Source organism: Budorcas taxicolor, chromosome 7, assembly GCF_023091745.1.
Source record: "Budorcas taxicolor isolate Tak-1 chromosome 7, Takin1.1, whole genome shotgun sequence".
Taxonomy (NCBI): Eukaryota; Metazoa; Chordata; class Mammalia; order Artiodactyla; family Bovidae; genus Budorcas; species Budorcas taxicolor.
This window is the reverse complement of record NC_068916.1, coordinates 61,313,739-61,334,506: the sequence shown is the minus strand read 5'-3', so window position 1 is coordinate 61,334,506 and position 20,768 is coordinate 61,313,739. Positions and strand designations below refer to the sequence as shown.

The 20,768-nt window shown below is 53.3% G+C and overlaps 1 protein-coding gene across 1 annotated transcript in view; it reads right to left on the bottom strand.

Annotated features, from left to right (window-relative positions):
* Positions 1-20,768, bottom strand: part of TCOF1 (treacle ribosome biogenesis factor 1) — a 38,471-nt gene that overhangs the window by 6,975 nt on the left and 10,728 nt on the right. The window contains exons 7-20 of the mRNA XM_052642642.1: positions 19,784-19,996; positions 18,775-18,966; positions 18,348-18,578; positions 17,984-18,187; positions 17,687-17,869; positions 17,261-17,515; positions 16,982-17,176; positions 11,468-11,605; positions 11,100-11,285; positions 10,764-10,970; positions 7,776-7,886; positions 3,434-3,617; positions 2,057-2,193; positions 256-360 (exon numbers count right to left, since the gene is read on the bottom strand). Of these exons, the coding sequence (XP_052498602.1) occupies positions 256-360; positions 2,057-2,193; positions 3,434-3,617; positions 7,776-7,886; positions 10,764-10,970; positions 11,100-11,285; positions 11,468-11,605; positions 16,982-17,176; positions 17,261-17,515; positions 17,687-17,869; positions 17,984-18,187; positions 18,348-18,578; positions 18,775-18,966; positions 19,784-19,996 (2,541 nt within the window). The remainder of the gene's footprint in view (positions 1-255; positions 361-2,056; positions 2,194-3,433; positions 3,618-7,775; positions 7,887-10,763; positions 10,971-11,099; positions 11,286-11,467; positions 11,606-16,981; positions 17,177-17,260; positions 17,516-17,686; positions 17,870-17,983; positions 18,188-18,347; positions 18,579-18,774; positions 18,967-19,783; positions 19,997-20,768) is intronic.

Genomic DNA, 20,768 nt, shown 5'->3' with positions numbered 1-20,768 from the left:
GGACTCCAGGATTTCACTGCTGAGGGCCTGGGTTCAATCCCTGGTTGAGGAACTAAGATTCCTCAAAAAGAAAGTTTTGGTGGGGGGACATGCACAGTAGAAGCCTGGGAAGGTAAATGAGCATGCCGAGGTCACAGGGTAGCTAAATGCCAGCGCTGGGACTTGGGCCCCTGCCTGCACCCTGCCTTCTACCTCCTGTGCCTCTGAACACTATCCCCTCCGGGGTGAGGCCTGGCCCCCAACTCCCCAGCTCACCCCACTTGAAGACGGGGTCTTGGCAGCAGGAGGCTGGGCCTCACTGGCTTTCTGGGCAAGAACCTTCAGGGCAGCCTGCGTCAGCGGGAGGTTCCTCTTGGTCACCTGTGAAAGGCAAAGGTGAGGAGCCAGCCTGGCTCCATGGAGACAGGACCCTGCCCAGGGCCCCCAGAAAGAGGATGGGCCCAGACTCAAGACCCAGGGGCTGGCCTCAGCCTAAGACTGCATGAGTGGGTGAGAGCCTGGCCTGGGGCTCCCAGGTTCTTGGCATGCCATCTAGGCCACACCCTGGTCACATCCTGCCTGGCTGGAGTGGGAGGGGACCTGTAGCTGCCAGAGGAACCTGGAGGTGGAGTGGAGGGCTGAGGGGTGGTCGAAGGGGTACTGCCACTGACTGGACAGAAAATAAGCTAATAGTATCCTTATCAGAGGATCCACAGACAGCTCCCAGCCCAGGGAAGGGGTGGGGCTCAGGCCCCCTGAGGCCCCACCACTGAGTCCGAGCCTCTAGACCAGCGGCTGCAGCAGACTCCTCAACAGGCTCCCTGGGGCTGCTTCTGTTTCCCACATCTGCCAGCAGCCAAGGAGAGAACGGAACGAGGACTGGGTGTGATCCCTCGCCAAAACCCCCAGGCCTCCTTCAGCCCTCACCATGGGCCATGAAGCCTGGCCCCTCTGCCCCTGCTCCCCCACCTTCTCCCAGCTCTCATAGCCCCAAGTGCTCCCCCAGAGGCTTCTGTGCCTGGGTCTCCCTGCCTGGAGGGCTCCTCAGCTTGCCCAGGCCTGGCTGCTTCTCCAGCCCCAGCATCGCCTCCTCTGAGAGGCCACCCCGGCCTATCCTTTCTAAGGCAAGTCATCCCACTGTTTCTCGCTTACATCGATACTGCTCCCTTCAAAGCACCCACCAGTTGGTGAGTACTTTAACTCTTGGTCTCCTTGCTTAATGGCTGTCCCCCGCCTTGGGAATTCCATGAGGGCAGGGCCCCTCCCTGTCTTCTTCCTGCTGTACCCCCAGTTCCCAGGATGGACAGATGCTCAGCACCATCTGCTGGCTGAAAGGCCAAATGGATGCAGATTGGTGGGCGCAGTGACCACAACCCAGCCACCCACTCAGCAAACAAGCTCCCAGGAAGCTCTTTTTGGGTTAGAGGTCGTGATGAGCCCCAGTGAGTGGAGGTGCCCAAGTCCTGCTTTGGCCTATCCAGCTCTCGCTCCTGCCATCTCAGGAAAAGAGGGGTGGGGTGCAAGGGCTTGGAAAAACAAACGGCTATGGCCCCACGAGCAATGGGCCCCAGAAACAATGAACTAGGATCTAGGAGCCCTGCCTGATCCTGGATGCGTCTTGACCCTCTTGCTGAGGGCGTGGTGCTCAGCTCCATCCTTTGAACAATGAGCCATTAACTCTTCCCTGCTTGGCTTTTAGGTTCCAGCAAGGACCAAAGAAATAAAAATGCACTGAAAATAGTGAAGGCTAGGAAGAACGTTACTGGTCACTATGATGAACATTAACAAAGGGCAACTTTTGTTCACGGCAAACATGAGAGAGAAATCAAATCAAAAGCCTGGTATTGGAGAAGCTGCTGGAGTTGTGCTGGTTCTGCCCAGCGGGCCACATGCCAGAGGATGCTTCCTGACCTTCGGGGGCACGGATCAGGGCTATGGCCAGGCCAGGAAAGGCCCTGGCTTCCACAGGGTGGGTAAGAGCAACTACAGTGCCACCCAGCAACCCTGAGGGGAAGTGGTGTTGAGGAGGGGCCCCTCAGCCCACTGGCCCGGCAGCGCCCCCTTGCCCACCAGGTACCTGAGTGGCTGAGGCCTCCTGCTTCTTGCCTTCAGACCCCTGACTTGTGTCCTCACTGCTGGGAGCCCCCACCACACTGGCTCTGAGGGCCGCCTTTGGAGGTGCTGTGGGCACAGTCACCACGCTGGTCCTAGTGGCTGAGATGGAGGGGGAGGGGGTATGTCAGGGCACAGAAGCCCTGTGGCCTCCCCCAAGCAGCAAAACCCGCTCTATCAGCCCATCCTGGGAACCTTGTGCAGTGCCCAGGGCCCATGTGGTAGAAGCCCCTTAAACCCCCTCCCAAGCCTTCCAGGCAGGAGCGGCCTCTGTCTCCATGTTTTATAAGGAGATGAGACGGCAGCTGTGGGCAACACCCCAGGCCTCTTCCTCAGCCCCTCCCCACCTGCAGTCCCCCTTGCTGGCTAAGCTGCTCCTCCTGAATGACAGGCAGAGCACTGGAGCCAAACACGACTCTGCGCATTTAAAACCCTCTCTCTTAGAAAAGCCGTGGTCATGTGCAGAGGCTCAATCACATGTGTTCACTGCAGCACTGTTTGTAACAGCCCAGCACCCCAAATAAAACCCTTAGCTTCCTCCAACTCAACACTGGCTGAAAAAACTGCAGGATTCCCAGGTGACCACTCTGTAGCCAGTGGGGATCACGCTGTGACTATGGAACGTCACAACACGTCAAGATTACTGAGCATATGTACAGTATGGTCTCACTAAAAATACACACTGTACCTTTGGTTTTTGTAAAGTTAATGTCTGTAAAATGTTAACAGTGATTATTCTGGACAGTGGGATTACAAGTGATGCTTTTTCTTTTGTGCTAATCTGCATTTCTTAATAAACCCGCCAAGATCAGGTATTAATATCATCAAAAAGTGTTCTGGTAACAACAATGATAATAATTACCCATTTTCTTGCTATCACTGTCAGAATCACAGATTGTCAAAAGTCAAAAGAAAATCCAGATCTGGTCCTGTCTCCAGGAATTCCTCCCTACACCTCTCTGTTTAGGGATTATTTGATCTCCTTCACATGCCACCAGGAATGAGAGGCTCACTACCCTGCAGCCCTCTCCAAGTTTAGTCAGCCAGCTGTTACAAGGCTCCTCCTGAACTACAAACCTGGTCAATGCAGCTTCGAGTCTCTAGTCTGGGTTCTACCTTTTGGAACCCGCACAGAGAGGCCCTGGCACAGTTATTGCTCAAGCCAGATCCTCATGGGGATGAGCCAACATAGGGTCAAAACCTTGCCCTAAGCCCCTCCAGACCAACTACTTGCTGGGACTCAGCCAGTGTCTTCTCCCTTTGGCACCTCAACGGATGTGTGTGTGCACACGTCTGGCAGCTGCAGCCAGGGAGTCAGCCCTGCAGGGTGGCCCGTGCTCACCAGGAGTTGGGCACTGTGTAGCGGGGATCACGTCCTCGTCCTCGCTCTCAGAGGAGCTCCTGGCTGTGCTCTCCAAGGCCTGAGCCTTCCTTGGGGTGCCTGTAGCCTGCGCTTGGGTGGGGGTAGCAGCTGGGCTAGCTGGACTACGATTAGGGTCGACAAAAATCAGAGGGGTTTTAATCACCTTGAAAAACAAAAACAAAACACACCCCCCCAGTGATTAACAGCTTGGCCAGGGGAAAGGGAAGGTGGGTAGGGGAGGGTGCTACAATGCAAGGGTTCCAGAGAGCTCCCAAGGCTCTGCCAGCTCACTCCCAGCCCAGGCACCCGCCAAGACACTGCACAGCTCCTCAGAGCTCACAGGAGCCCACCCGACCCTCAGAGGAACCCCTGAGATCAACAGTATCAGCTCCATCATATAGATGGGAAAACCACAAGTCCTGAGGGGAGGGAGAGTTGCCCAAGGTCACACAGCCTAACTGAAGCCAAGTTAGGCCCAGAATGTGGAGGTCAGCCTCCTTCCCCTCGCTGACTTCAGAGACACACACCCGCTGTGCAGGGCGCTCTGAGCAACGCCCCGCCAGCTGCCTGACGGGTCGCTAGGGGGCTGCTCACAGTCTAGTTGCCCCCATGCCCAGGACTCTGATGCTGCCTCCTGCCAGGACACAGGAAGGTGGCCCAAACTACATGGGCCCAGGACCTTCAACAAGTAAACTGCTCAGGGAAAACCAACTAAGACCAAAGGGACCCAATGCAGCTGGTGGCCCTTACCTAGATTCCTGTTTGACTAGATACAGAAAACGTCATAAGGCAACTGGGGAAATGGGGACGCTGACTAGGTGGGCCAATTTTTCAGTGATTGTGCTTAAAAAAAAAAAAAAAAAAAACAGTGGTGTTGGGGAAGAGAGTGAAGATGTAGGATGTACCAAGACTGGTCACAAGTCCAGAACTACCAAAGCTGGGATGGTGACTGGCGACTCTACACTGTTCTAGCTTGGGGCATGCTCTGCATTTTCCAGTAAGACACCGAAAAAAAAAGAGAAAAAAGTAACACTCCTTGTGGACTCTTGGCAGATGTCTGGGAACCACAGCTCCAGTGAACATGCCCACCGCCTAGAAGGACACCCGGGGAGCCTACGTTCCAGTCCCCAGAGAGCTGACCTGGTCTGAGTTCTGCCCCCACCCCCTGACCCCACAGGGAGACGGAGGGCAGCAGGAGAGCAGAAGGGAGCTGCCCATGGCCATGGTCTGGAACCCAGGTCTCTGCCTACCCCACTGGGCCTGACTCCGTGTCCTCCAGGGTGCTGCGGGAAAGGCAACATGAAATGGAAAGCAGAAAGGGGCCCGCCCGAGGGGGAAGCTCTGCCGGGCCCGGGCCCTGCCTACCCCTGCCAAACAGCCTCCCCCACAGCCGCTCTGATCTGCCACTTCCAGAGACTTCCTTCCCACATGATGAAAGAGAGAAGGATGGAAGTGGGAGAAGGCTTTCAGTTGAGGGAGGGGGGATCTATATATATGTGAGAAGACAGAGGAACAGATTGTCGGGGACGAAGAGAGGCAGCGAACCCACTGAGGCAAACAATAGCGTCTGGGATATTAAAAGCAGCTCCGCAGCAGAAGCCTCCGCCCTGCTCTACCTGCCCACGCTGCCCGCCCTGCCTCTGAGCTGGGGTGGGGCAGGGCGGGGGGGGCCGGGGCCCACGGAGCCCTGGATGGGAGAGGAAGGTTCAAAGGTGGGGTACATGGGACACACTTCTGACCCCACCTCTGCCACAACCTCGTCGTGTGGCCCAGCCCCTGAGATTCGTGAGCCTCACTCTCCCACCTTCTGGAAGGGCTCTTAGTAACCCAGTCTGGGCTCTCTCACCAAAGAGCTTCTGGTCTGCTTTGGAAACCACAAAGCACGATACACATGGGGTGACAAGGACCTTCTTTCTGGGGTGGGTCAGGAAAGACTCACTGGAAGCGGAAGCAGCCTCAACACCTGGCTGGACCTCCACTCTGCCCCTGTAGGTGCTGGGCAGTGAGGGCCCAGAGGGAACACACAGGATCTCTTTCTATTGCAGGGGTCAGTGCCTGTAGGACCAAACCCCGTGGCCTTCTGGAAGTCACAGCTGAGTGCATCACAAGAGTGCCATCATTTGGGTCATGGCAGTCGGGCGGGGGGTGGGGGAATGGATTGGCCTAGACTGCTGACTCCGGGGACAAGGGACACAAACACGAGGGGACCCGAGCTCTGGATGGCAGCACTTCTCTGAGGCCTCTCCCAGAACTGTCTGGAGCTGGTAGCACATCCTAGGCCCACACCTGAGGGAGCTGAAAAATCCCACTCCTGGGCATGTGGCCCAGAGCCTCCATGGTTCACCAGCCTTCAGGGAGTCTCACCCAGGGTAACCAGCAAACTGGTGTCAGAGCCAGGGCTGGAAGCTGGTCCTCCAAGCACCAGACAGGGACTCCGAGGACCAGCCATGCTAGACTTTAGATCTTTAACACCTTAATTTCAGCTTCTTAGAGGCCTCTTCTTTCTTTTCAACTCAACCTGGAACTCTAAGGTAAGGCCTTGTCTGTTAAAATTTGGTACCTACCCTAGGCCCTGGCACAGACTCTGGCCTGGGATTAATGCCTACACAACAGGGCTAAGCCACGCAGGGACCATCCCCTGATCTGTCTTTGAGAGGTAAGCCCAACTCCTGCAGCGGGGGAGACTGAGGCACAGTGAGGGGACCTGGGAATGGACCCACAGCCCCTCTCTGCCTCCCAGCCTGGGGCTCTGCCCACCACCCTGGTATCAATCCCTTACTCTCAGTGATGGGCTAAGAATAAAAACAGTGAAACTCATCAGTAGAGAAGTGCTTGATAAATGCATAATAACAATAATAATCATAATTAGAGAGCTGGGGATTAAGGAGCTAAAATACCCCAAAGTTGGGAGGAGGCTGCAGCTCCCCTGGGCTGTGCCGGCTTCCCTGAATCCTTCTGGGGAATGCTCAAAGTGCTGATTTTTTTTCCTTTTTCTTTTCTAACAGGGACTCCAAAACCTTGAGGACTAACGTACCAATTAAATGGTTCAGTTTAAGCATGATGTTCATTTTAATTGTGTTAGTCCGCCCCCGCAGAGAAGGGAGAAGCGGCCCCCTCCTTCCCAGCTGTTTAGATCCTGCACAGAGGAGGCAGGCTCCAAAAGGCTCCACGGAGAGCCCAGAAGGGCAGGGCCCAAGCCCAGCTGTCTTCCTGCCACAGGGAGGGGAGTGTCAGGGCAGGGCCAGGGAGCGAGCAGAGTATGGACAGCCTGGGTTCTGACACCAGGTCTGTCCCTTATGACAGCCATGTGACGCCAGGCATCTTGTCCAACTTCTCCGGACTTATTCCTTCCTCCTCAAAATGGTAATAAAAGAAGCACCTTTCCTCATAGGGCTGGAAAACATGGGGACTAGCATAGTCCTTGGCACTCAGGAAGTGGCCAACGGTAGATGGAGTTGTTCACAGTTACTCTTCTAATCTAGGCTATTAAAGGAGAGAAAGACAGTGAGCACCCCAATACCATGGGTGTGCATGACACCTGGCCCTACTGATGGACTAATCAGTGTATGATATGATATTTAAGGGGAGCTGGATAGGGAGACCCCACTCATCTGATGGTTGGAACTCCGGCATCTCTGAAGGGCCTGGCAGAAGCTTCTAGTACCTTGGGGCTAGGGGAGGACAGAGGGCAATGCCGGCTGTGGGAAAGTCCTGGGGCTCACACAGAAACTCAGACTCCTGCCAGGTGAACGAAAGCGAGCCTCTGGAGCTGGGGAGATGCGGGGCTTGGTTCCGCCCTCAGGGGTGGAGCCAGGGGAGGATGGCTGGCAGCGTGTGGAGACGGGCCGTAGCTCCCTGAGCGAGGTCTGGGACCAGGCCCGCGGGGCTCTGACAGAATCCCAACAGGAAGTGGCGTACACATGGAACCAGGGGCCAGTGCCTGCCTCTTCCTGGGCTTCTTATGGGTCATAAGAGTTTGGGGAGATCACTCCAGCTTGTTGGGCCTTGATTCCTGACACAGCATGTGCCTCCCGCAGTAACAGGCCCTCCCTGTCAGGTGGCATGCTGTGTACCTGCGCCTTGGGGCTGTGGGAGCCAACTCTGACCCTCCATTGGCAGGCTCTGCTACCTGCCTCCCAGGGTTATTGTGGAGATCAAAGTGTTAAAAAAAAAAAAAAGAAAGAGCTCAGAAAATGGGGAAGCGCTGTAAGTGGGACAGACCTGCCCTCCCCATGCCCCCACCGCCGCTTCCTCCTGCCATCTCCCAGGCGCATCTGCCCAGCTCTTAGCCTAAGTGCCCTTAGGGACAGGGCCGGCCTACCTGGTTCGACGGCAGGTCCTCATCACTGCTGGTTGAGGACTCCTCTGCTTTCTTCTCCAGGGATGCTGGAGCCAGGGTCTTGCTTGTGGCAGTTTTGGAGCTACCCTCCTTCTGAGCGGACAAGAACACGGTGGGCAAGGGGGTGTTCGTTAGCTGAGAGGAAGCACAACTGAGACACCGAGCAACGATCTCACTCTCCCAGGAAGACAGCATGACCCCCTTGACACACAGTGTGTGTGGCGGGGTGGCCAGCATGCCCCACAGACACCGGGAACACAGGCCTCCACGCTGAATATCCTTCCTCCAGGGCTGACTCCAACCGTGAAAGGGATGTGTGAGTCAGGCACTACTAAAACCCGAGGGCTAGCGTGCTGCTGGCGAGGCATCTGAATGAGAGGTGACAGCCGCCCAGGACAAGGTGGCAGGGGTGAGCCAGAGGCCCCAGCACAGCTCACATCTGGCTGTCACATCCCCAGCTAAAAGCAGGAGCCGGCTGAGAGCAGTTCAACCAGCTGTTGACTAAACAGCCCAAGACTAAACAAGGGGGGCTGGCTGGTGATGGCAGTCAGGCCAGAGGAGGACCTAGAGCAGGGACTAAACTGAAAGGTGCTGGTGGCGGAGAGGAGCCCGGCCAGGGCAGAGGGCAGCTCTGCACCTCCCTATTGGTGTGAAGGTCCAATTTTTATTACTCAGAAAAGCAGGACCCACACTGCTGGGGCCTCCAGCTTCTTGAACCCACCTGCCAATGCAGGAGACTTAAGAGACGTGGGTTTGATCCTTGGGTCGGGAAGGTCCACTGGAGGAGGGCATGGAGCCCACTCTGGTATCCTTGCCTGGAGAATCCCATGGACAGAGGAGCCTGGGGGCTACAGTCCATAGCGTTGCAAAGAGTCGGACACGACTGAGCGACTTAGCACGCACAGAATTAATCCATTATTTATTTGGCTATACTAGGTCTTAGTTGCTGCATGTGGGATCTAGTTCCCTGACCACAGGTTGAACCCAGGCCCCAGCACTGGGAGCGCAGTCTTAGCCACTAGACCGCCAGTGAAGTCCCTGGAGCCTCCAATTTCTCAAGAAAAGCTAGAAGATCCTGATTTGGGCGTGTACTTCCCAATTTTCCACTGGGTCAACTACAGTGCACACTGCAACAGCCAAGTCCCCGTGTCTTCCTTGTTAATACAACCCTATCTCTGTTCTGGCGGCCCCCACCACAGGCTTTGGAGAGGGTGGCCCTTTTGTCCCAGCCAATCTCAGGAACTGCAGGCCCCACATCAGTGAGCGGCTTTTTTTTTTTGCGGGGGGAGGGGATGGCCGAGGACAGGTAGAACACATGCGTGAGATCTGGTCAAGGAGCTAAGTGGAGGGGAAGTAAACTGGGGGATTTTCTCTTTAGGAGATGCTGCAGCCCTGCTGTTCCAATGAGGCAGACGAGGCATGGAGAGAGAAGAAATCTGTCACCAACGATGCTAAGCTGAAGGGACCACCTTCGCAGGAGCCCTACCATGAAACTTCATGCCCCGAGATAACCAACCCTCTTAAGAACCATCTGAGCTCTTGTGAAGTAGCTCTTATTTTCTCTTGCAGATTAAGATGTCCTGACTGATACAATAACCTGATCAAAACTTTTCAAAAAGCATCACGGTCCAAAACATGGCTAGGACCCTTGTGTCTCACTCTGGCATTTAGGCTCCTATAGATATTATTGGTAACAAGCAACTGAAAGTGACTGCTGCCTGCAGGACAGCTGGCCTTTGCCGAGCCCACCTGACTTCACAACCCCCCTCCTTTCCACACTCTCCCATCTCCTCCCTGGGGAGCCTGTCTCCACTTTAGTGTCTAGCGAACCCCAGGTCTTCCGCCAAGCTCAGTTCAATCACCTCCTCCACCCTCTCAGACACTCATTTTCTCAGCTCCATCAGAAGGAGCACTACCAGAACATGCTCCAGTAACCCCATCACCTTGTCTCACCCTACAGACTACAAGTTCCCTGAGGGCAGGGCCAACGTCTTTCATGCCTTTATCTCTGTCAACAAGACAGCATGCTCAGTAGTTGATCTGCTACACCGAAGGCAGAGAGGTGAGTGCTATGAGCACTTACACCTCTTGGTGCTTATTTACTTGTGAAGAAAACACAAATCTAGGAGGGATAAGAGCTCAGCCTGGAGCAGGGATTCCCAGCTTCCCGTAAGGAATGAAAGATCTAGCCACACATGTCCATCAGGTCACAACTGGCTGGAGCCGAGAGGGACCATCTTTCTAGTTTCCCCTTGTTGCCACCACTCCCTCAGTCTCTCCTGACACCAAGGCTTCATGTCAGCTGCCATCTATCACCTCCGCTAGGCCTGCACCACTCAAGTCATTTCCACCACATGTCTGAGCCCTGTGAGTCCTGGAGTCTGTCACCCTGAACTATAGGTTGTAGCCACTCCTACAAGCAGACAGAGGAACAATCATCCAGATAAAAGTTGGGTCATCATTCCTTCTCTCTCCCCACTCCCCAGGCTTCACACTGAGCTAGAAGAAGAACTCTCCCTGAGAGATACACATACCAACAGGAGGCCCCAGGCCCCATTGCCTACAGGACAACAGGGTGAGAGATTTGGCTTCCTCCCACTCCCCAGGGCCTCATGGTACCTACACCACATCAAAGCCCCCTCCTGGTTCTCTGGGACATCCTTGAGGACCTGGCCTGGCCTCCCACGGGGCGGGTGGGGCCCATGTGCATCGTGGAGGCCTTGGCAGATATGGGAGTACCAAAGCCACCTTTTACTGGGGAGGCCCTGGTTTGGCGCGAGGCAGGGGTTGTTTACAGGAGGTTTTACCTAAGGAAACATGGGGGACAGCCTCTGGGGGAAAGGTCCCTGGAGGCAGAGCTTAAATCTGGTCTTGCTTCTTCACCTGGCCCTGAACCCAAGTTTTGACGTGGGAGTAGGTGGCGGAAGCTTGGAGGCCTGGCACCACAGCTGCTTCCTCGTAAGGTCTCACCTGGGCTGGAGGTGCAGCTGCTGGCGCGTCCCCGTCACTGTCCGACTCCTCCTCGCTGCTGCTCTCCGAGTCCTCCTCCTGCCTCCTGGCCTGGGCGACTGGGGGTCCTGCCTTCCCAGGGGGTACCGGGGCAGCCCCTTTCTTGGGGGACGCCTTGGTGGGGGCTGAGGCAGTTTTGACCTGGGGGGTCTTTCCTGAGGGCTTCGCCTGGAGTGAGAGAAACAGGATCAGGAAAGGAGGGATGGGAGATGGCTGGGGCACATGCAGCTGCGCTGTGGGCGGCTCCTGGTCCAGAGGACAAGCACGGGGGCTGCTCTCCGGCCCCCGGGGCCTCACCTGAGGAGGTGCCTCTCCCTCACTGTCCGACTCCTCCTCACTGCTCTCCGAGTCCTCCTGTGAGCCCCCGACAGGCCGCGGCTGGGCCTGGGCTGCTGCAGCCGCTGCTTTCCCCACAGCCGGCACGGACACCTGGCCGCTCCCAGAGACGGCGCTGCTCTGGGGGGCTCTCGCTGCTGGGGTTACCTGAATCGGGAAGAGGGAATGGTATTGAGGAAGGAAGAGGAAAGCACGGTGAAACCCCACCCAGGGCATGGTTCTGGGGAGGTCACGCCCACCTGTGCAGGACCCTTGTCAAGGCTAGGGCCATTGCTTGGTCCTCCCCTCCACTCCACCCCGGCACCTCTTTCGGCTCTGGTCCTACTTGCCTTGGCTGGGGACCCCACTTTGGCTTGAGCGACAGCAAGGACCCCCTTTCCAGGAGCTGGTGCTGCCGCTTTGGCTGAAGCCACTCTGGTGGCAGAAGGGTTGGCTTTGGTCTGAGGGGTTTTCACTGAAGTCTTCACCTGGAAGGAGAAAAGGGAATTAATTACGTAAAGGATGCAAGCAGTTAGCTAAGAATGCCGATTCTGGAGTCAAATGCTGGAGTCTGGATTCTGACTCCTCCAATAACACCTGTATGAACCTGGGCAAATCATGTGACGTCACTGGGCCTCACTTTCTTCCTCTGTAAAATGGGAATGAGGAAGGGTGAGGATGAAATGGGAGATATCACAGTGTTTAACATAGTGCTGGCACACAATAAACGCTCAAACTCATTACTGTTGTGAGCACTTTTTCTTCAAGTTAGCTAAGCATAAGACTACCCTGAACAAACGGTTTCCAGGCTCCCTTTCAGCTAGATGGCCATGCGATTAGCTAATCAATGTAAGTCAAGCGTACGTTTGACTTTCTTACACACGTAGATGTGTCTTCTTCCTTCCTGCTGCCTGGAATACTGAGGCAATAGCTGGAGCTCAAGTAGCCATCTTAGTCTATCAGGTAGAAGCCAGGTACTCAGGATGGCAGAACAAAATGGAAGACCATTGTTGTCTGAGGTTTTCTTCAGCTTAACCTAACCTTAACTGATGTCCAAGGAATCCCCTAAAAGTTAATCAGTGTCTCCAGCAAATACAGACCTAGAAACTCAAGAGCAACAAAGAGCAAAATCCTTAATAAGAGTGTGAAAGGAAACTTTGCTAATGTGAAATAGGATGCGGGATTTGACAGCATCTCAAGGACCACCTCATTCAGAGATGTCATCTGAGCAGAGATATGCCCCATAACTTAGCTTCCCTCATTTACATAAGACCAAGTGAAATTAACATTATCGAATTGAACAAAGAAACCAGTCTAAAGCATAGCCTATGTGTGATGAAGAAAGGGGGCTAATCAGCACAGAACTCAAATTATCAGAGGGGAGTAATGTCTTTGACACAGACTTACAAAAACAAAAGACCATGTCTAAGTTATCCTAACAAGTCAGTCAGTTTGAAAGCATTGAAATCACACAAAATATATTCTATAGCCACAGCAGAATTAAACTAAAAATCATCAACAAAAACAAATCTGTATTAATTCCATACATTTAGAAATTAGCCCACCCCTTTTTTTTCCTGGTGTGTGGCCACGCTGCGTAACATGTGAGATCTTAGTTCCTTAACCCGGGGTTGAACCAGCCTCCGTGCAGTGGAAGCACACAGTTTTAACCACTGGACTGCCAGGGAAGTCCCTCAACCCACCTCTTTTTGAAGACATTTACTTGGCTGCACTGCATCTCAGTTGCTGCATGGAGGATCTAGTTCCTTGACCAAGGACTGAACCCAAGGCCCCTGCATTGGGAGTGTAGAGTCCAGCCATTGGACCACCAGGGAAGTCCCAACCCACTTCTTAATAATCCATGGCTCAAAGAATAAAAAATACAGTACTTTAAAATTCATAGGACAAAGCTAATACAGTCCTCAGAGGGAAATTTATTGTGTTAAATGTTTCAATTAGAAAGAAAAATCTAAAATTAAAAGAAAAAAATATAAGATTCCATCTTAAAAGGCTAGAAAAGGAAGAGCAAATCAAACTCAAAGTAAGGGAAGAAATAATAAAGATCATCGGAAATTAATGAAATAGAAAACAGGAAAATAAGAGAAAAAAAAATCAATGAAGCCAAAAGTTATTCCTTTGAAAAGAATGAAATTTGTAATTCTTTAGTTAAAGTGATCAAGTAATAGGACAGAAGACACAAATTACCAAAAATTATGAAAGAAAGTAGGACATCACTACAGATCCTCTGGATATTAAGAGGATACAGAGGAATATTATGAACAAATTTAAGCTAATCAACTACACAACTGAGATGAAAATGGACAAGTTTCTAGAATGGCACCAATTATTAACTGCACAGAGTATTAAAAGGTACAAAATATAAACTAATTCAGGAAGAAAAAATGAATACACCAACATCAATTAGAGAAACTGACTGAGCCATCAGAAATCCTCACCCACACACACAAAGAGGCCAGGGCCAGACGGCTTTACTTATGGATCTGAATTGCGTTGAGGAAAGAAATAGTACCAGTGCAACACAAACTCTGAGAAGAGAGGTTTTACGAGGCAGGATCACACAATACCAAAGCCAGGCAAAGATATCACAAGGAAACTACATACCGATGTTCTTTGTGAACACAAGACACAAAAATCCTCACAAATGATTCGCAAACCAAACTCAGCAACAAATACAAAGGAGAATGCACTCTGACCAAGATGGATTTATTCCAAGAACGAAAGATTGATTTCAGTTCAGTTCAGTCACTCAGTCGTGTCCGACTCTTTGCGACCCCCTGAATCAAGCACGCCAGGCCTCCCTGTCCATCACCAACTCCCGGAGTTCACTCAGACTCAGGGCCATCGAGTCTGTGCTGCCATCCAGCCATCTCATCCTGGGTCATCCCCTTCTCCTCCTGCCCCCAATCCCTCCCAGCATCAGAGTCGTTCCCAATGAGTCAATTCTTCACATGAGGTGGCCAAAGTACTGGAGTTTCAGCTTTAGCATCATTCCTTCCAAAGAAATCCCAGGGTTGATCTCCTTCAGAATGGATTGGTTGGATCTCCTTGCAGTCCAAGGGACTCTCAAGAGTCTTCTCCAACACCACAGTTCAAATGCATCAATTCTTCGGCACTCAGCCTTCTTCACAGTCCAACTCTCACATCCATACATGACCACAGGAAAAACCATGGCCTTGACTAGATGGACCTTAGTTGGCAAAGTAATGTCTGTGCTTTTGAATATACTATCTAGGTTGGTCATCACTTTTCTTCCAAGGAGTAAGCGTCTTTTAATTTCATGGCTGCAGTCACCATCTGCAGTTGATTTAATACCCCCAAAACAACTAATGTCATACATATTAACAAAAGAAAAAAAAAAAATCACTTTCATAAGGAGAAAGCACTTGACAAAAATCTAACTCCGATTCATGATAAGAACTCTCAACAAATTAGAAATAGAAGGAAACTTCCTCAATCTGATCAGAAGCATCTATGAAAAACTTACAGCTAACATCACACAACAGAATGCTTTACTTTTAAGATTAAAAATAAGACAAGGATGTCTGCTCTCACCACTACTACTCAACATTTTACTGGAAGTTCTAGCCAGTCCAATAAGGCAAGAAAAAGAAATAAAAGCTACCTAGATTAGACAGGAAAAAGTAAAACTGTCCTTAATTTGAAGGCATGATCTATATATAGAAAATCCTACGGAATCTACAAAAGTCACTAGAACCGATAATCAAGTATAACAATGTCACAGGACATAAGATCGTATACATCACAAATTCAGGCCCAGAAGGCACCACACCACTTATTTGGCCATTCATCAAACACTGAACATCTCTCCCCTATCTTTCTCACACCAGGGCTACCTTTCTATTCACGGCATTTAAATCATGAATCATCTCCTTCCTGTGTCTTGGGCACATTTGGTTTTCCAGAACCCATCCTCTGACTGTTAATTTGTTTGTTTGAACTTCAGTTTCCTCAGTGGACGGTTTACTTTCAGCTGGCTGGGTATCTCTGAGCAGATCAATTTCTGACCTCAGCAATGCTGAGAACACTGATTAGAACTACTGATTAGAAACCAGTTAATATGTATAGCACTGAGGGTAAGGCCGAACAAGTATTATCCCATTTAATCCTCATAATAACCTCGCAACAGAGGCAGTTATTATCCTCATCCCTTGGATGAAGGTGAGGAAAAGAAGTTGGCCAATTAAGACTCCTTTTATCAGTCCTGCTTGTTTTAGTAGAGGTTCATCAGACCTCTTGAAGTTAGGAAAGACAGTTTCGTCTGACAGAGCACCAGGCTATAAGGCTAGGCCCCTGGAGAGGGATTGGCTGCTCTTTTTTTCAACCCAAGAGAATACGATGCCCCAAAATATGACTCTTTCTGTGGCTGGAAAAGTCGCGGTAAAGATGTAGCAGAAGGGGACTTCCCTAGCGATCCAGTGGTTAAGGCAAGGCACTTCCACTCCAGCGGCATGAGTTTGATCCCTGGTTGGGGAACTAAAACCCCACAATGCATCTTGGCCAACAAAACAAAACAAACAAAACCTCAATAGAAGGAAGTGGGAAAGGCTTTGGAGTCAGGGGCTGGTGGGGCTGGATCAAATTACCAAACAACTCCTCTATGCTCTAATTTCCTTATCCAGAAACCAAAGCAAATGAACACTGTCTCATGGGACAGGTGAAAGGCTCAAATGCGAAGACCTAAGTGATGTGCTTAAGTGATCAGCACATTGAAACTTTTAAGGCACTGGTCAAATGTGTCTGTAGCTTGGAAAAACAGGATAGGAGCCTATTGAGCTGAGACTGGGAAGGCCAAGAATAGCTTAAAATTTCAGTAAAGGAATTACAGGACCTTGGGTCCCACAAGATAACAGTGAGAGAAAGACAAAAAAAATTCACAGAAATGTGTACTCTGGTACAGGGAAACAAGAAATGACTAATTTGAGTGCTTAGTGAAAAAAAGAGAGACAATTAAAAATAATAAACGGTGGGTGGGTCAGTGAGCAGGGAGTGAGCTATCTTCACTTCTCCCCGCTTTCCTAGTCTGGAAGACAACTCTTGAGTCTGCTCCCTCAAGGGAGATGGATGAGAACGTGCTGTGTGCAAGCCCCTTGGCTGGATGTGGCAGGTAAGAGCTCATCAAATTCAACTCTGTGAGGGGTGATTTCCAATCTACAGAAGAATAAACATAGGCCCTGATGGATTATAGCACTTGCTAGGACGTGGAGCTAGGACTTGAACCCAGGCAGCCCAGCTCCAAACTTCCCACCACTTGCCATTCACATGGTCTTCCCTAGTGATCCCACCAGAATGCTCTGCTTGGGGAACTCAAAAAGCCAGGCACTCTCCTGGCTTTCACACAGGCTGGTTTCTCTGCCTGGAAAACTCTACGTCACCTGGCCAACTCTTTCGCCCACAGTTTAGGTGCCACTTCATCCAAGAGATCTTCTCTCCTGAAAAGGCCCTAGATACCATCCTCTGCCATGCTCTGCTGGCCTAGGCACACACCCTCCATCCCAACCCTGTCATACATGCTGATACAATCAGTGTACACATCCATGTGCCCCATCTAGGCTGGGAACTGTGAGAGCCAGGGCCAAAGGAGCCCCAGACAGGATGTAGCCTGGCAGACAGGGTACTCAACAGAGCTGGCGTAAAAAGAAATCTCAGTGGGAGCTCAAAAGGCGACGAAGGAGGCCCTGGAGCTCGACCCTGCAGCTCTTATGGGCAGAGGAGATGAGCGGAAAGTGCGGAATAAGGTGAGCTGAGGGTGCCGCTCAGGCTTCTGCACACCTGGGGCAAAGGCAGCCGGGTTAGCCTATCCTCAGCCCCGTCCCAGGCCTCACCTGTGCAGGAGCTGCAGCCGCTTCCTCACTGTCCGACTCCTCACTGCTCTCTGAGTCTTCCTGCACCTCAGCCTTGACCTGTGCCACGGGGGGTCCTGCCTTCCCAGGGGGCCCTGGGATGGTCCCTTTTCCTGAGGGCCCCTTGGTGGATGCTGAGGCAGCTTTCACTGGGAGGCTCTTCCCTACAGACTTCATCTGGAATGACACAGGAGGCCTATCACAGGGGCCAAAGGACCCATGAGGGCTGGCCCCAACCCAGCCAAATGAACTTGGCCTCACCTGTCCCCCTGCTGCAGCAGGAGCTGTCTCCTCCTCGCTCTCGGACTCCTCGCTGCTTGAAGAGTCCTCCCCTGGCTTCTGGGTATGCCTGACTATGGCTGGGGATGATGCGCAGGTGGGCGTACTCACTGTTGCTGCTGTCCGGGGGGATGGTGTGCCGACTTGCACTGGGGGGACCCTGGCAGATGTGGGTGTAATGGGGGTGCCCTTCCTTGGGGAGGCCTTGATCTGAGAAGTTTTCACAGCTGATTTTGCCTAAGGGGACACACAATTCAGAAGCTCGAGAAGGATGTTGGACTCAGAGGACCCATGTCCTCAGGGCTGGAGCTCACTGCCATTCTTCCACACAGCCGCCCCCGCAGAGTTGACTGGTCGGCGGGGGCAGTTAAGGGTCAGGCCATGAAGCCGCCCCTCCCGAGACCCTACCTGGGCTGGAGTCTTGGCTACAGGCGCTTCGTCCTCACTGTCTGATTCCTCCTCACTGCTCTCCGAGTCTTCCTCGGCCCTTTCGACCTTGACCTGGGTGGTTGCAGGCCCGGCCTTCTGAGGGGGCCCCTTGGTGGGACCTGAGGAAGGTCTGACCTGGAGGGCTTTCCCAGAGGACTGTGCCTACAGTGAGACACAGAGATGGAGAGTCACCCGGTCCAGGGAGTGGAGGTGGGGGAAGGGGAGGGGCTTCCGGCACTGAGCAGGAGAGATGAACCTCACAGGCAGAGGACTCACCTGGGCTGAGGTCCCTGCCCTCTGCATCTCCTCCTCGCTGTCCGACTCCTCCTCACTGCTGCTCTCCGAGTCCTCCTGCTTCCCGTCCTGGGCGGCCACAGACCTTGCCTTCTGAGGGGGCGCTGGGACTGTGCCCTTCGCCGAGGGTCCCGCACCCGTGGCTGAGGCAGCTCTGACCTGAGAGTTTTTCTCCAAGGGCTTTGCCTGGGAGTGACAGAGGACAGGACAGGAGGCTTAGCGGGGAACGTGTGAGGTGAGACAGGAGGGGAGGAGGGCGAATGGAGGTTCTGGAACAGAGAACGAGAGGCCCACAGGGTCTCTGCAGGTAACTCCCAGGGCGGGGCTGGGCGTCCTCTAGCCTCACCTGAGCCAGGCTTGTAGTCTGCCGCGTGGCCGTGGGCGCCTCGCCCTCGCTGTCTGATTCCTCGCTGCTGCTGCTGCTCTCCTCCTCCTCCTGCTTCCTGGGCTGGGCTTGGGTGGCTGCAGGCCCTGCCTTGCCAGTGGGTGCTGGAGGGGCCCCTTTCTTAGGGGAAAGCACCTGGGTGGGTGCTGCGGAGGCAGCTTTAACCTGGGGGATCTTCCCAGAGGGCTTTGCCTGAAGAGAGAGAAACAGAATCAGTGGAGAGAGCCCAGACAGTGGACTCGAGGAAACAGGAGAGCAGATGGGGTCAAAGATACCACAGACTCCACGTGGCCCTGTGCGTGGCCAGGGCGCATGGAGTGGGAGAATCAGCCCTCAGGAGGCCTCCTGGGGTGGGTGCCAGCTCCGGGGCCCTCTCTCCAGGTCCCACCTGCACTGGGGTCTTGACAGCTTGTGTCTCCTCCTCGCTGTCTGACTCCTCGCTGCTGCTCTCCGAGTCCTCCTCTGGCTTCCCTAAGGGCCCTGCCTTCCCAGGGGCTGCTGGGGTGGCCCCTTTCCCAGGGGTCCCCTTGGCAGGACTAGGAGCAACTCTGATTGGGGTGGTTTTCTCCAAGGCCTTCACCTGGTAAAAGAGAAAGCATGGTTTGTTCATTTCTTTCTGAAAACTCTCTTGTGATGTCTTAAGAATAAAGCCTGAGCCTTTAGTGAGGCTCACGAGACCCCTTCCTTCTCTCCCCACTCCCCGCTTTGACTGACACTCCAGCCAGTATGACTGGCCAGCCAGATGGCCGTATCTCCTCATTCCTGGGGCCCTCACACCCCCTGTCCATCTCACCTTACCAATGCCTCATCCCCTGGGTACCAGATAAGATAGCAGTTCCTTATACTGGTTTTCCGTGATGGCCAGGGTGGATAGGCTCCTCACCTGGGCAGGCTCAGGGCTCTAAGGGCCTTTTACCACCAGTCTGCCCCTCATCCTTGCTGCTCTCTGATTCCAACAGTTTCCCAGTGCCTCTGGTTTTCCCTCAGGACATGCCCGGCTGCAGCTCTGGCCACCCATGCAAGAAGGGGGTCCGAGCAGATGGAATAGAGCTGGATTTCTGTTTGCTAACAAGCCATGATTTGGCCTGAGAAGCCAGAGGGCCAGGTAACTAAAACTTCTCAAGTTCCTTCACAGCAGGACCAGCCGGGACAAAGACAGCAGCCTGTTTTCTAGACAGGGGAACTGAGGGGAAGGGGGCGCTGGGCGGGGTTCTTCCCTTCGGGCAGGAAGGGCAACTTCCAGAAGCAGCTGAGGCAGAGTCAGGTGACCTTGCCCTTCACCTCCCAGAGCCCCGCCTCCCTCTCCCCAAACTCCAGGGCCAGTGTCCTCTGGCAGCGGAGGTGCTCTTTACACAGCTGCCCCGGAACCGGAGGAGCGGGCCTCCCTTGGGCCTCACCGGGGCCTCCTCCTCACTCTCATCGGACTCCTCGCTGCTCTCTGAGACCTCTTCTGGCTTCTTGGCCCTGCTGGCTGGGGTTACAGCACCGCCTTTGACTTGGGGTGTCACAACCCCTGCCTTCCCTGGAGTTGGGGCTGCACTTTTTCTCGGAGACTCCTTGACTGCAGCGGCTGAGGCTCTGACCTGCAATGGTTTTACTGCGGCTTTCACCTGGAACAAGAGCATGGGATCAGAGAATAACCCTGTCTGCCATTGAGGAGTGTAAGATGCTTCATAGTCTGTAACGCTCTGTCTTAATGCCATCTCATTCTCAACTCCCTAAGATACCATCTTTACACCCATTTTCCGGAAAAAGACAAAAGGCTCAGAGAGGTTAAACCACTAACGCTGATAATAAGGGGCAGAATGCTCAACCACAAACCTCCTCTACCTCTTGGCACACAGGGCTCAGTGGAGGGGTAGTCTCTCGCAAGCAGGACAGCTCATACTTGTCTACCCCTCCAAATATTAACACAGTATCTGATCATGGTGGCTACCACAAGGGCCAAGAGGCCAGGGCCTGAACTCTAGTCTTGGCACCAGCCTGCTGAGATTCCTGGGGCAACCCCCCCCCCCCCCCCTGGGCTCTGGCCCACTGAAGCTATGTGTTTGGCTGCTGGCTTCCAGGGCCAGGTGTGTGTCCCTTCCCTCGACAGAGCCTGGACATGGAAGCCCAGGGTGCCTTTATAACTGGCTGTAACTAGGGCCCAAAGGTGGGATGGAATGTGAGAAGCAGCCCACAGTTAGGTCTGCATCTTCAGGGGTTACTGGTTGAGGTGGGAAGGTAAGGTAGGAAGCCCCATGGGTGCCAGGTCAATTTGATCCCCGAATCCTATTGTTCTCTCTCCGCTGGGTGCCCTGGTGCCAGCCTTCAGCATCTCCTGCCAGCATGACTCCAATAGCCCTCTCAGCCATCTCACTGTACTTATGAAGCACCGTCCTC